Genomic DNA, 14,571 nt, shown 5'->3' on the forward strand with positions numbered 1-14,571 from the left:
GGGGCTCACAAGCCATTTTCAAGGTTAGGCCCGTGGCCGCACAGGCTAAAAAAAAAAATCTCTTTTTTGTTCTTCCTTATATTTTTGCCATGCTGCCTAGAGTCTATTCTTAGAGATGTCATTAGGAGTGACTGAGGAAAGATTCAGAGATCAAATAAGTTTTGTTCGCAAGGGTGACGAGCCTTCTATACAGTAGAAGCTGACAGAGCTTTTGTGAAGTCCGTGTGAATTTTCTACTCCCAAGAGCAGAACCAGTGTTCTGAGCCACTAAGCATGCTGGTTTTATTTATGGTTAGTGGATGGTCATTCATTAATGCAGTTTCTGAGAAAATAGTAACCTATTTTCCAACAGAGACAGGGACAATAGTCAGGAAACTGTTTGGCACAGGGATTGGGGGTTTATTCTGTTAAAACAAGAATAGGATATTGGTTTGTTGTTTTATTTTGAAAAAATCTTGTCTGGTTTTAATATCAGGGAAGTTCTGACTCCTGTTCCATTTTCTAATGATCTTGGATGGTGTTGGATATAGTATTCTACAAAAATTAGTTCCATTAGGATAGGATTGTTCAGTATTCTACATAGTCAGTGAGGGCACACAGGATATCCCACCATCTGATGGCCCATTTGTGTTGCTCAGTTCCCTTCCCAGAGCAGGTCCTTAGGTTCTGTTAGAGCTGTCCTTCTGGGCCAGCCTGGCCTGCCCTGAGGTCCCTCTGTGGTAGTGTCTGGCTTGCTTCCTGGCCCACTCGCCACCTCACCACCTGTGGGTTTCTGCTCACGGCAGGTGGAGAATTCCACGCTGAGCTCCCAGAGTGCCTCACTCAGTGCACAGTGCGCGCTGCTGCAGAGCCAGCAGACAGCCAAGGAGGCTGAGCATGAGAACTTGCAGCGGCAGCAGGAGCAGCTGGAGGCTGCCTATGAGGCACTGCTCCAGGATCATGAGCACCTGGGCACCCTACACGAGCGCCAGTCCTCTGAGTATGAGGCCCTCATCTGCCAGCACAGCTGCCTGAAGACACTGCACCGGAACCTGGAGCTGCAGCACAAGGAGCTCGGGGAGAGGTGAGGACTGGAGGGCAGAAGTGGGGCCTGGGGAGCAGGGAGAAGCAGGGGGTGCAGAGTGAGGCATAGGGGATGGGACATGGTTAGGGGTGTTGATAAGGGACCCTAGAGACGGGGGCAAGTGGGGTTCAGAGGTGAGGCCAGGAGGAGGCAGAGGGTACAGAGGTAGGGTCTGGGGGACCTGAGGGAGAAATGAGACCTTCAGGGGAGCAGAGGGGAGGCCTAGGGAAAAGCTGGGCTGGTGTGGTGAGCCTGTCAGACTAGGCTGCCCCAGAGGACTGGGCTTTTCCCCAGGCCAGCAGTTGCCTCCGTCTCTTCCTGTGTTTCCTCTTGGCCTGCTGCTTCCATTGTTGGAGCACCTGAGCCTTTCCAAAGGGAAGGAAATAAAACGTCATCTTCAGTGATTTGAAGTTTGTGCAGCTGGAGATCGAGGGGCAGTCCACGCTGGAGAGGAGATTTGCCACAGCTCCTCCTCCTGGCTCTAGGCAAGGGCACTTGAAGCCCTGTTCCATGAAGGGTTTTCTCTTCCCCTCTTCCCTCCCTCTCTTCTCCTCTCCTAGCCAGTGACCAGGAGGAAATTCTCCGGAGCTGCCAGTGTGCAGGCTATGCCTGCCCTGGCTCCTCAGATCACCTCTTTTATGTCAGGCTGGCATGCTTGCCTTGCCTTTTTCTTTTTAACCTTTAATTATGGGAAGTTTCAAATATATATAAAGTAAGCAGAGTTGAGGGCCTGTAATACCCATACTTGAGGCAGAGGCAAGAGAATTGCAAGTTCCAGAGAGACAGACAGACACAAAGAGACAGAAATTAACTAGGTTTTGTGTCATTAAGTTGACCATGGTAGGCTGAGCTCCTATGCTGTGCGTATCACTGATGGTGACAGGACCCACAGTGGGTGGTCTGGATGCCCTCAGGTGAGACATCGTGCTTACTTGAATCTCACGCACCAGAGGGAGGCTCCTCCAGAGAGGGATCCTGAAGGTGGATAGTTGGGAGCCACTGTCCACTTCCTGTGCCCCTCTGACAGCATTTCCTTTGAGTTGGTTGACCTGAACAGGAGGCTGGGCAGTTGGTTTTTTCAGTGGGAATGGCTAACATGCAGGTAGTTCCCATCTTCAGGACCAGTGAATGTAGTTGAGCCAGAAGAGCCTTGTGTGGGCATCAGTGATGCTTGTGGTTCCAAGAGCGGTGATGACATTGGTTGATTGACTCAGCTAATATGTCCTTTTTGCTGCCATCTGGAGCTGTCCCTCTTTATCCACCCCAACTCCATCCTTCAGGACCACTGAGCCATCAGCACTGTAAGATTGTTCCTTCCCACCAAGAGGCACATCATCTACCTCTTGGCACTTTCGTCTCCCTACTCCTGTACCCAGCCTGTACTCAGGTGACTTTCACTGTATAGCATCTACCATCTACATGACAGGAAAGGAATTCTGTGCTCATGACAGACGGTATTCATACAGCTCTAATATGAGCATGGTGTCCCCATCACTAGCCGCTTCCTCTTATTCCTAGAGTCCTATCACATTACATTGTTAGTAGTGTCTTCTATTCTTGAATCTGCTCAAAGGGGGAAGGTTTTTGCAGGTGGAGTTGGGACCAACCCTGAAGGTCAAGTTCGCTTCGTTTGCCTGTGATTGCTTCTCAATGCAGCCTTGGGTAGTTGCTTGGTGTGTTTGGATGGTTAGATGTATGGCTGTAGGCACCTTTGGTCTGTGCACCAGGGTGGTGGGTCTAGGAGTGTAGGTGCCTGCCACACAGGGTCTGTAGTCTTTTGGATTGAACAGCCTCGCTCATTCATTTCCTCTAGCAAATCTTTTCTGTGTGTCATGCTGAGTACTCAGCAAGCCTCCTGAAGTGTGCCTTACAGTTCAAGATCCACTTGATCAGTGTGCTTTGCTGAGCTAGCACAACAAGGGAGCAGGAATTGGAGAACCTGAACGGTCAGCCATGGCCCTTATTTGTCAAACTTGTATGATTTCTCTGAGAGTGATTAGCGTGAATGAGAAAGTTCTCACTCTGAAAGCCAGACACAGCCTCTGCCCTATGTCTAAAAGTCTTTAAGCAGGTTTCCTAGTTGACTCCTGTATACATGGGCTGCAGTGAGACGGTCCAGGCACAGCTCATGTGAGCAGGCGTGGAGGTCTGGAGATGCCTGGAGCACTGGGTGGTCTCTGAGGCCTACTGAAGGAAAGGGAGTGTGTGAAGAGTTTGTATGAACAAGACAGTTGAAAGGTTGTGCCTCAGATCCCTCACTGCTTCCTAGCTCTGTGTGCCTCTCAGTCTTGGGGGGAATCCTTGGGTCATCTGTGAACACAGATGCTTCCACAGGGTGGGAGAAACCGCCAGGCCTTTGGGCCTCCACCCTTGTGCTCTGCTGCCCCCTAGAGACAGCTGTGCAACCTACAAGGATTAAAGAAAATGCAACCCTGTATGAGGGCGTCTCTGTGTGTGTGTGTGTGTGAGAGAGAGAGAGAGAGAGAGCAAGCTCCCTCCCTCACTCCCAGCAGCCTGTGGCCTGTCCCCTGGGAGGACCAAGCAGGAAGGAGGAGACATGAGTTTCTATGAGGAGTGAGGAGGGATTAGCTGTTACACATAGTGGAATCAGGTCTATTTATTCTGTGGTTTCTTTTAGATCTATTTATGTGTAGTGAACCACCTCATAACTTATTTATAATTCTCTAGAAGAGAAGGGTGTGGAGTTCCAAGTGACTGAATGAGGTGGTTGCTGTGACAGGGAAGCAAAGAGACCATGGGGACTTACCAAGTGGGAGGAGGACTCAGACTCTGGGCTCTCAGATGGGTGCTGCCTGCATTCTACTCTGGCAGGCCTGGTCCAGCCTCCCTGCCTATGCCCTGCCCTTCTGCAGAGAGAAGTCTCTGAAGGAACCTTGTTTTTTTCAGAGGATGTGTCAAAGTCTTCTGGGATGTGAGTTACCTGAAAGAAGGCCCGGGCCAGATTCCCAGTAGGTCTTTCCCTCCGACAGGCACAGTGACTTGCTGAAGCACAAAGCGGAGCTGGACGAGCTGGAGAAGGTGCTGACCTCCGAGCGGGAGGTGCTGCGGCAGGAGCAGAGGACAAACGCCGTCACCATGGGCGAGAACCAGAGGCTGCGGGGAGAGCTGGACAGGTGAGCACCGGTGCCATTGGGCCATCCCAACCTGCCTTATGGGCACCGGCATCAGCACTGAGATTCTGTTCACACCAGCACTTGCAGCCATGAAGGGGAGGTCCAGTGAGTTCCCTGGTCATGTGGGGTTTTTTTCACTGTTGTGGTAGCGTCTAGCTAGGTGAGGAGGTGAAGGGCAAATCTAACTGGTTGCAGGGACACAAGGACTCAGGTGGTATTCGGGCAATCACATACTCTCACTGTAGTGTCACTGTGACAGCAGCTATATTCATCATCAAACGTTACCCTGCACCACTCTCAGGAATCAGAATTGCTAGTCCTCATTGTTCCCAGATTCTGCATTGTGAATTTACTTACTTGCCAGTGTGTGTTTGTAACACCAAAGTCAGTGGGGTTTTGTGGATACGCAGAGTCCACAAGATACTGGAGCCAGTTGACACGCAGGTTCCCAACTGAAGTCGAACCGGGCAACACTTTGCTTTGTTTCATCTCTTCTGTTACAAACAAAAGTCCTTTTCAAACCCTGTTTAGCACCATGGTTTTCATATTTTCTGCTATGGGTTGTGATTTCAGTGTTTTTAAAATCGCCTCCTCCACCCCGCCCCAACACACACACACACACACGCACGCACGCACGCACGCACGCACACACGCACACACTCAGTGCTAAAGTGTTGTCTTGTGGCCTCGCATGCAGAAAGGCTGTGATGTGCCCTACAGAGAAAAGATGACCACCTTCATTGAGGCCAGAGTCACAGAGGTGTTGGCTGTGGGTATATTACCTAAAGGTGACTTTAAACAGACTCCACGTAAGGTAGGGTTACATCGGATCAGTTGACACAAATGTCAGAGGCTGGCAGGAGCCTAATCCTGTGTTCCCCCAGCTCAGTGGCTCAGAATTCAGTAAGTCAGTGTTGCTGTGGCTGTATAGGACAGAACTGCCGTGCATATTCAGAACTGACTGTGAATACTGGCTTTTGGGTTTTTTTCATAGGCTCAGAGATGAAATAAGTTGCTCAAGGTTAAGGCTTTTAGTTCATGGCAGTCGGTTGAATCTAGATCTTGGTCTCTCAAAATCTTGACCTCATAAACTCTACTTCCTGCACAGCCTTGTGGTGACTTATACAAACTGCCTGTGGTGACCAGGCAGCTAAAACACATGGGAGTGACAGTGCCCCCCGATGGGCACGGACAGTGAGGTGCAGCGTGTACCCCAGCAGAAAGGCACCTACAGTGTTGGCCTGGGCTGTCTATCATTCCTTTGTTCCTGTTCTCTTAGAGAAGCTAGACACCTTAAATGTCGGCAACCAATTTGATTTTTAGAAAATAAATCGAACCCACAAATTCCCAGTAATTTGAGCTGAACTTTTTGCTACAAGCCTCAGAGGTCCCAGCTGTCTCATGGGTACTCAGATGGGGCGATTTTAGTGGACTTACATAGTTCCCTGCCATCGTGTTTTATTTCTCTTAGGAATTGAAAGGAGAAAGTGGTTCCGAATTGAGAAGAGGTGCTGGGCACGTACACATAGAATTTTAGAGAGAGAATGTTCTGGCTCCATGTTGCCTTTGTTTTTTTTTCTCCCACCAGCACGATGCTTTCTCTCCAAGTATGCAAAGACACTAAAGCCATAACAGAAGGGGCAGTAGCAGTGATGCTTTGTTAAAGCCAGTGTCTGAGCCTTCCTGTTTGCCTTCCCCCCAGGCCCAGTGTGCTGGCACCGGGGATACCCTCATAGAACCCCAAAGAACATGGTTTGAAAACCACCAGTTTTGTTCAACCCTCTCCTTTAACACATGAAAAAAAGCCTGAGGCTCGGAGAGGTTTTGTTGTCAGAGCTGTTTCGTAGATTCCTGGGGCTCTGGACCATTCTCTCTTTAGCTCACTCCTTAGCCCTGTGGCTCTCCCTCTCCCCCTCTCCACCCCCAGGGTCAATTTCCTGCACCACCAGCTGAAGGGGGAGTATGAGGAGCTGCACGCCCACACCAAGGAGCTGAAGACCTCGCTGAACAACGCGCAGCTGGACCTGAACCGCTGGCAGGCGCGCTTCGACGAGCTGAAGGAGCAGCACCAGAGCATGGACATCTCACTGACCAAGCTGGACAACCACTGTGAGGTGAGGCCCTCGGCCCACTAGAGCAGGCGGCCACGGTCTGCGTGGGTGCCTGCTCTAAGATGTGCGCGGGTGGCCCGAGGCTGAGGTCAGTCAGAGGCATCTGAAAGAGGGTTAGACACCTCATTTGGTAGGAATGTCAGAAGACATCTCCTTGCCTGACCTTTGCTCTCTGAGGTCCGTAGAGGGGTCACGGAATCAGCCAACTGTTTTCTGTCAGTCTTCTTCCTATAGCTCTTCATTTCAGTAGCCACACTGTTCTGGCAAAATGGCCTGAACTTGCCCCATTTTGGAGTGTGGCCGACTCTGCTCAGAGTCCTGGGGCAGAGCGGTCAGGAGGGAGACTCATTCAGGAGCCCCAGCTGGGTTGGAAATGCTTGTCATAGGCAGCAAACCCCTTTCTTCAGGTGGGATGGCTGCAGAGATGGGTGGATGGCTGCAGAGATGGGTGGATGAGCAGGTGAGTCCCACGCACCTCTTGGGACATCCCTGAAAGACATCACAAGTGAGAAAACCAAGGTCCAGGGTGCTGAGCTGCTTGGTCTTCAGTCTCCCAGCCAGGTCATGGGCTGACCACCAAGGATGAGAGACCTTGGGCCCAGTGCCTGGGGGCCCCTAGAGTAGTAGCACTGCCCAAGGAGCCCTCGCTCTCCAGGGACTGTACCGTGACAGGAGGTGTGGGAGGATTATCGAAGAGAGCTTGGTTGACAGAGGTTGGAGGCTCTGGGGGAGGCCACACGGAAAAGGCTGTAATTGTGCCGTAGTTGGGGTGGCAGATGTGGATGTGTGGGGGTGAGGTGGGGTTTTCAGGGAAGGGGCTGATTTGTGCAGCAAAGCGGGGGGACTTCTGGAGAGCAGAGATGGTTTAGTCATGGGAAGACTAGGTAAAGGGACTGTTGCAGGGATGGCAGGTTGTGGGGAGTCAACAAAACTGCAGGGAACATAAACCAGTCCTTGTAAAAAGGCTTCCGATGGATGCTGCCTTAAGTCCACTTCAACTGTCATGATAAAACAGCACCACTCAACAGCCATTGAGTCCCTACACTCTGGATGGAGGTGGAGTTCACCCCTGTCAGTAAGCTGATGGGGCTGGTTCCTCCTGAGGCCTCTCCCTGGCTTGCAGATGGGCACATTCTCGTGTGTCCTCATGGAGCATGGTCTTCACTCTGTGTGTGCATCCATGGTATCTCACTGTGGGCACCGATTTCTCTTCTCACAAAGACACCAATCTGATTAGATTAGGGCCTCCCCCACAGCCAGCCTCATTTTAACTTGATCGCTTCTTTAAAGGGCCTCCAAATACAGTCACATTCCAAATGACTGGGCCTTAGGGCTTTAGTGTGTAAATTTAGAGGAGCACAGTTCAACCCCTCCCAAAAGCCAAGCAGAATGAATGCAATGAGAGAAGGGCAGACCTTGGCTCTGAGCTCTGCACCCTCGCCTCGCTCACCCCACCTCTTACTGGGACACCATGTGTCATTAGCTGGGTTTGTTTGTTGCTGGGGTTGCCAGGGTCTAATGAGGTAGAAGAGCAGCAACCCTGTCATCGTGGGCTCAGGCCAAAGGGAGGGCCCAGTGGCACTTGGTTCTTCAGGACTTGGCACCTCAGCCAGGTCTTTCCAGTGGTTAGTGTTTCCTTTTCAGAGATGGATTTTCTTCCTTAAGCAGCTGACCAACCACATGGGTGGTATGTCTCACTCCAAGCCTAGTGCAATTCCTTACACTGTAGAAAGTGGCGTTTTTATTATGGTATTTATTTTATGTATTGTGTAAATAGTCTCTCAGCAGCCATCATGAAGTGTGCCTAGTGAAGGAAGTTGTCGGGCATAGTGTCACCTCCTTTTCCCTTCCAGTGCTGCTCATTTTATGCACGTGGATTGTGCGTAATAATATTCAAGATAGGATTTTGATCTTTCTATTGGTGAATCAGAGTTGTAATAGCAATGGCATAAATAGGAGAGAATACGTCTATCTGTGGTGTGCAAGACATTTTGCTGTGTGCTTGGCCATGTAATCCTTAACTAACCTAGGAGCTGGAGTCCCCATCCTTGTCCCCTGTAAGTAAAGGACAGGAACCCAGTCTCTGCCTCCAAAGCCTGTGACCCTCCTACTGCATCATAGTAGTGTTCTAGAACAGAAATTGGTGACTGTCAACCTATAAGCCAAATCCTGCCTGCCACCTGTCTTTACACAGCCTGGGAACTAAGAATAGCTCTTAAAGTTATTTAATGGTTGGGGGAAAGACATCAAACGAATAGTAGTAATTTTTGGCAACTGAAAACTTTATGAAGTTTAAGTGTCAGGGTTGTAAGTAAAGCTTTGTTGGGACACAGCCAGTCGTTGTATGTGTGTGATATGACGTTTGCTTTCCTACTGCAAGAGCAAAGTAGCTGCAACAGACACAGAGTAGCTTGGAAAGCCTAAGATCTCTAATCTCTGACTTTGGACAGGAAAAGTGTACCACCTCTTATTTAGAGTAGAGCTGTCCAGTTGAAATATAATAGAAGAATTATAATTAAAGCATGCAATTTAGCATCTTCTAGTAGCTACCTTTAAAAAGATTTTTGAAATGAAGTAAATTTTTTTTTTCTTTTTGGCAGTGCTGGGGTTGGAACCCAGGGCTTTGTACATGCTTGGCAAACCCTAGCCTAGCATGGAGCACCATCCCCAGCCCTGATGAAATTAACTTTAATAATACGCCTTATGTAACCAGTATATCATTTCAGTATGTGATAGGTAAAAACATCACGAGTGAGAGGTTCGTGTTCTTTCTGTATGAAGCCTTCAGCATCTGAGGGTGTCGTGCACCTGGAGCAGCGGCTGAACTGTGGGCTCTGAGTAGCCACACACTGCCTGGCACTGGGCGTGCAGTTGAAGGCGGAATGCAGCCATGTTGCTGACTCTGTTTCTTTCCCTGTTTTCCCTATTAGAGAATACTGAGATGAGCAACTTCGTGCATTTGTTCTTTTCCTTCTTTGTGAAGCTGGGGTTCCAGTGGTGGTAATACTTTGTGGCAGATGGTCATTTGCTGCTGGCCTGTGTTTCAGCTGCTTTCCCGTCTCAAGGGGAACCTGGAGGAGGAGAACCGTCACCTGCTGAGCCAGATCCAGCTGCTGAGCCAGCAGAACCAGACACTTCTGGAGCAGAACACGGAGAGCAAGGAGCAGTTCCATGAGGAGCAGAAGCAGTACATGTAAGGCGGTGGTGGGCACGCTTGTCATCAGGCCCCCAGACCAGCCCTCCAGCCCACACAGCAAGCGGTCCTCAGCCTCTGAAGGCCCTGCTCCCCTCTCCCACCAGGCCCGTGATATTCTGGACAGAGAGCAGCCCCTGGCCATTGGGGTTTCAGGGGCAGGAGGTGGACCATGTCACCAACACAGGTGTCCCAGGTTTTATTGGAACATTCTAGATTTCTGGAAGTGGTGGTGGTTGGCTTTTGTTTGCTTTTTCAAAGTCACTGTCCATCACTGGAGGCTCCTTCTGTGCCTTTGAAGTTAAGAGGGCAGCACCAAAAAGACATTTTACCAATTCAGGTAGAATTTGGGGCGGAACTCAGATGAAAGGCTGATTCTTTCTTGTGTCTTTTCCCTGACTCTGTGGAGAGGGAGTTTGCTATGCCCTGTGTGTTGTCCTCAGCCTTAGTGTACCTTGGGGTAATAGGGTGTGAACAGAGCAGGACCCTCTCCCAGCCAGATGCTGCCAGTGTGTGCTGCTGCACAAGATGAAGGAGGCAGGCCAGGTGGTTATGGTAGGTGGGACATGACAGGTGGCAGGTGGTCTAGGTGCTAGAAAAGTGCAGAGCCATCAGGACAAGAAAGTCAGGGTACCCAGCTACAGATGTTGGATCCACTGGGAGTTTTCAATGGGATTCAAGCCTGTGGGGCCCGGGCAATTGCCAGAAGTGAAGGAAGAACCCTGGTGCTTGCAAACTCATGGTTCCAGATGTGTGTCAATAATCCAGGTGGCTTCACCACTCTGTGCTGTTGTGACTGATATGTCCCTCCCCATCATGGGCGTTGCGGGCAGGCCCTGGTGTGCTGAGTGTGGTAAAGGCAAGAAGAGATGCATTTGTGGAGGGTCGTGGTCACTGAACCCTCTGGGTGCTGCCCCAGCTCTGATGTAACGAGACTTCTTCCTGCTCTCCCTGCTTCATCTGCGTGCCCCCTATGGAAGAATGGTTTGTGTGTGAACCCACACTGTAATTAGGGGTAGAGATGACAGCTGCTTGAAGTTGACTGTGTATAATCCTTGTGATAGCATTGTCAGCGGAGGTGGGGTCGGCACTAACTAGAAGGTGTAGGAGACTGGTCCCGGGTGTGTGGGGGTGGGGGTTGGTCACTGGGTGATGTTTTTGCATTAGAGAGTGTCTGTGTCCAGCAGTAGACTGGCACAGTTCCTGGATCCTTCTCCAGGTCTGGTGTGTTTCTGTGTCTGTGGGATCAAACATAGCCCCAAAAGCTATACAGCGTGAGGACAGTGATAGACACTAACGTTGAGCTGGGAGCAGAGCTCCAGCCCCTTTTCCCAGGGTGCAACCTCACATTGAGCTCTTGGGAAAGCCCTCTTTGGGCAGCTTTGAGGATGAAGGAACAGGAGCGGTTCCCTCTCCTCATCTGAGGACACCAGGGATCTGAGCTGTCTCACCAGGCTTCAAGAGGTATCTCTGGCCTCTTGCTGTGATTTTGAAAATGTGAACTAGTTTCCAGCATTTAGCAACCAGGAGATTTGCTTCCTCACCTGGCTTCTCAAAAGGTCCCCCTGCTGGACCCTCATTCTTCCCAAATGGTGGCAGCTGGCTGCCCTAGGGCGTGTTCAGGTTTGCTGCAGGCCCCACCTCTCCTCTGCCTTTCAGCTCTGCTTTGCTCTCTGTCTTCTCTTCCTAGCCCATGAAAGCTGTAGTTTGCTACCTTGGGAGTATTAGCAGATACCCAGTGTGGAATGGGCCAAGTTCTTAAACTAAACTGACCTTTCCTTTTTTTTTTTTGTTTTTGGCAGTACTGGGACTTGAACTCGGGGACTCACACTTGTTACGCAAGCGTTTTACCACTTGAGCCACTCCACCAGCCCTAAACTGACCTTTTCAACCTCAATGCCCAGTGGTGTTTGTGTGCATCCCTGGGGGTGCCTAGTGTCCTGAATGGCCTGGTGGGGAGGTCCTGTGGCTTCTGAGTGCAATTTTTAAACTGTTAGAACTCTGCTCCCTTGCGGTCACTCGCAGCTGGTCCTAGGTGATGTGAGGGTCGTATAGCCCTCTGGACCCATGCTGGGGCTTCTGTTCACAAATTCTAAATTCAGCAACCAGTGTGGTGGTGGGCACCCTTGGGTCTGAATCCCAGAAAACACCAGCCTCTGGTCCAGGCTAGGCTGATGAGCACCTTTATTTGATTTAGTGAGAACTGGATTGATAGCTTTCTTCTGTTCACAGAGATAAACTAAATGCCTTACGGAGACATAAAGAAAAACTGGAGGAAAAAATCATGGACCAGTACAAGTTCTATGATCCTGCTCCTAAGAAGTGAGTTGATTAAGATACCGTGACTTAAGGACAAAGACCACAGCTGGCTTTTCCTTGAGGCGAGGTGTCTCAAACAGCACCCCATTTACAGGCCCCCACCTTTACCACCTGGAAGCCCTCTGTGCAGAGCGCCCCCCAGGTGAAGGAAGTTAGGCTTTCTTTCAACCCCGTCCTGCACACTCCAACTTGTCCTGGGAGGGATGGTGAATGCCAGCTAACCCTGATGAGACACAGGCTTAATTTTGCTTAATTTCTGCCCTGAAAAAGGGCAGAAAGTCTGTGGTCTCAGAGCTATTAAAGCCAGGTGGCAAGGTTGCCTTGTCAGAGTTTTGTCTCAAGATTGAACATGACGTGGACAGCCATGTTCCTGTGGTGGGAAGGAAGCATGGGCTGCACATGGGAACCTGTCTGTTGGTCGTGTGCAAATCCTCTGGATTCGCAGAACCCCGGATGTCTTCTCAAACATGGTCTGAGCTCCCATGAGCTGCAGCCTGTTGTGGGGCAGGCTCAGTGTCTGGAGATGCTGGTCTCTATCAAGGAGTTCTTTCTTTGTCCCTTTGGTTTGTCCTGGGCCAGCCCCACCTTGAAGTTGAAATCACCATGAATCCTTCAAGGGGGCTCTTGAAGTCACAGTGCCACAGAATTTCAGACCCTCAGTCACAGTCTTCCATTTCACAGATAAGGAAATTGAGGCTGAGATGAGGAATGGGAGGAACTTGGAAAGTGTTTAGATTTGGGGTCAGGGTAGGAACCCAGGGCATGGGTTAAAGGAAGCTTCAACACTTCTTTTAAATTAAATATGCTGGCTTTAATTTAATCCAGACTCCCTGGGAAACCAACCCCCCACCCCAAGTCCAGATTGCTCCATGTCACAGAATGATTAGGATGCCAACTTCACCAAGCATGGTGGAGCACACCTATAATCTCAGCTACTCATGAGGCTGAGGCAGTAGGATTGCCAGTTTGAGGCTAGCCCAGGCAAAGTTAGAGATCCTATTGGGAAAAAACCCCATACAAACAAAAGGCTAGGGGTGTAGCTCAAGTACTAGAGTGCTTGCCTAGTATGCTTGAGGCCCTGGGTGCAATCCCCAGTACCACGCACACACACACAAATCAGTTATTTCACTTTACTAACTTTACCAGGAAATATTCCTGAAGACTACTTTTTGACAAAAATTGCCAGCTAGCACAGCACGGCCCCATTCCTCCATGTTGCACAAATCAGCAGGAGCTGTTGGCTTCACGTGAAGTGCCCTTCTCCTGGGAAAGCGGCGTGGATTTCTAACGTGGTGCCCCCTGCCACAACCGCCCATCCTGCGTCCTATGGAGAATAAGATGCAGTCTAATTCCACCCTAATTTCTAAGCCCCAGATAGGATCATGGAGTCTGCACGGGCACCATCATCCTTTTTGATTTTTTTTTTTGTGGTGCCAGAGCTCGAACCCAGAGTCTTGCAAATGAATGCCAGCACATGTGTACCACTCGGCTACACCCTAGGCCACGTTAGGGAGCCTGGGGGAGTGGGAGCTGGGGGGCCGGGTATGACAGCACTGGTTGTGCCTTCTAAAATCTCCTCTGATTAGGAAGAACCACTGGATTGGAGCCAAAGCCTTAGTTAAACTCATCAAGCCAAAGAAAGAGGGTTCCAGAGAACGATTAAAATCAACCCCAGAGAGTCCTCCCTGGCAGCTGGAGCCCTCAGACCCCACCTCGCCATCCGCCCCTCAGCCTCTCAGATCACAGCCAGAGAACCCTGACAGCCCCCCATCGGCTTCGAACTGTGCAGAAGAGCGTGATGCCCACAACGGGCCTGTGGGGAAAGGTAGGAGCAGCCCACCTGGCTGCGGTGAGGGTAAAGGGCGGGGGGCATCCCAGAAGATCCGTTGGCTAGCGAGTGTGCGCACGTGAAGGTGTGTGTGTCCGTGCAGGTGTGCCTCTTACCTAGGCATATCAGGAGCCAGGAAGAAGACAAACCCACGACTCCACAGGACCATGTTATCCCACCCCACTTTTGTTACATTAGAACGAGGTGGGTCATTCCTCGTGTGTATTTAAATATCCAAAGTTGGCATAGAGACAGGCACAGTAGGAGCACGTTTAGGTCTCCCTTGTGAGTGGAAAAGTTTATGGTAAGTTCTTTTCTGTAGGGAGATCCTGGGTGCCTTTGACACATCTGCTTCAGGAAGTCCTCAGTGGCTCTCCATCTTTCATCAGGTACCCAAGCCCCTGAGCTTGCACTGCCTCAGCCAAAGCTACTTTGGTCTCTGAAGATGCTAAACAAACTTCAGGGTGCCTGCTTAAAGCCACCCTAAGTTGGGCAGCGGGGCCACCAATGTGGAATAAATTGGTTCCTATTCTGTACTGTGGGCAGTGGCCACCAGGTGGTGCTGTGATGAAAGAAATAGTGGAGCTTCTGCTATCAGCTTTCATCCTAAATCAGAAATCAGGTTGGTTAATGTTAGTGCCTGTTTAGGAATTAAATCAGTTGTCCTCCCTGTGGAGACTGTAATTTAAAGGCCAGAGAGTATAGGTTCCTTGAAGGAGATCATAAGGGAAATAATGACTTTCTTGGCATAATGGAGTTTGGTCATAAAAAAGAAGTTATTACTTCTAAGCTCATTCTGCCAAAAAAGGTGATTTTAGAAATGCAGAAATTATTTGTGAGTACTTCAGGTAGACTGTGTCATGATAGTGGTCCCGAAGCATGTCATTAAGTGTTTCCAAGGTCGCTGAGCAGAAACAGGAGCA

At 50.2% G+C, this 14,571-nt stretch overlaps 1 protein-coding gene across 4 annotated transcripts in view; it reads left to right on the top strand.

The window, feature by feature from the left end:
* The window catches only part of Ccdc88c (coiled-coil domain containing 88C), a 120,536-nt gene that overhangs the window by 92,966 nt on the left and 12,999 nt on the right, over positions 1-14,571 (top strand). For all 4 annotated transcript variants that reach the window (XR_012446059.1, XM_074067310.1, XM_074067311.1 and 1 more), the window contains 6 exons: positions 786-1,063; positions 4,054-4,197; positions 6,125-6,311; positions 9,356-9,501; positions 11,734-11,823; positions 13,407-13,645. Coding sequence is in view for 3 of the 4 variants with exons in the window: in XM_074067310.1 (XP_073923411.1) it covers positions 786-1,063; positions 4,054-4,197; positions 6,125-6,311; positions 9,356-9,501; positions 11,734-11,823; positions 13,407-13,645 (1,084 nt within the window). In the remaining variant the exon portion in view is untranslated. The remainder of the gene's footprint in view (positions 1-785; positions 1,064-4,053; positions 4,198-6,124; positions 6,312-9,355; positions 9,502-11,733; positions 11,824-13,406; positions 13,646-14,571) is intronic.

This window comes from Castor canadensis, chromosome 3, assembly GCF_047511655.1.
Source record: "Castor canadensis chromosome 3, mCasCan1.hap1v2, whole genome shotgun sequence".
NCBI classification, from domain to species: domain Eukaryota; kingdom Metazoa; phylum Chordata; class Mammalia; order Rodentia; family Castoridae; genus Castor; species Castor canadensis.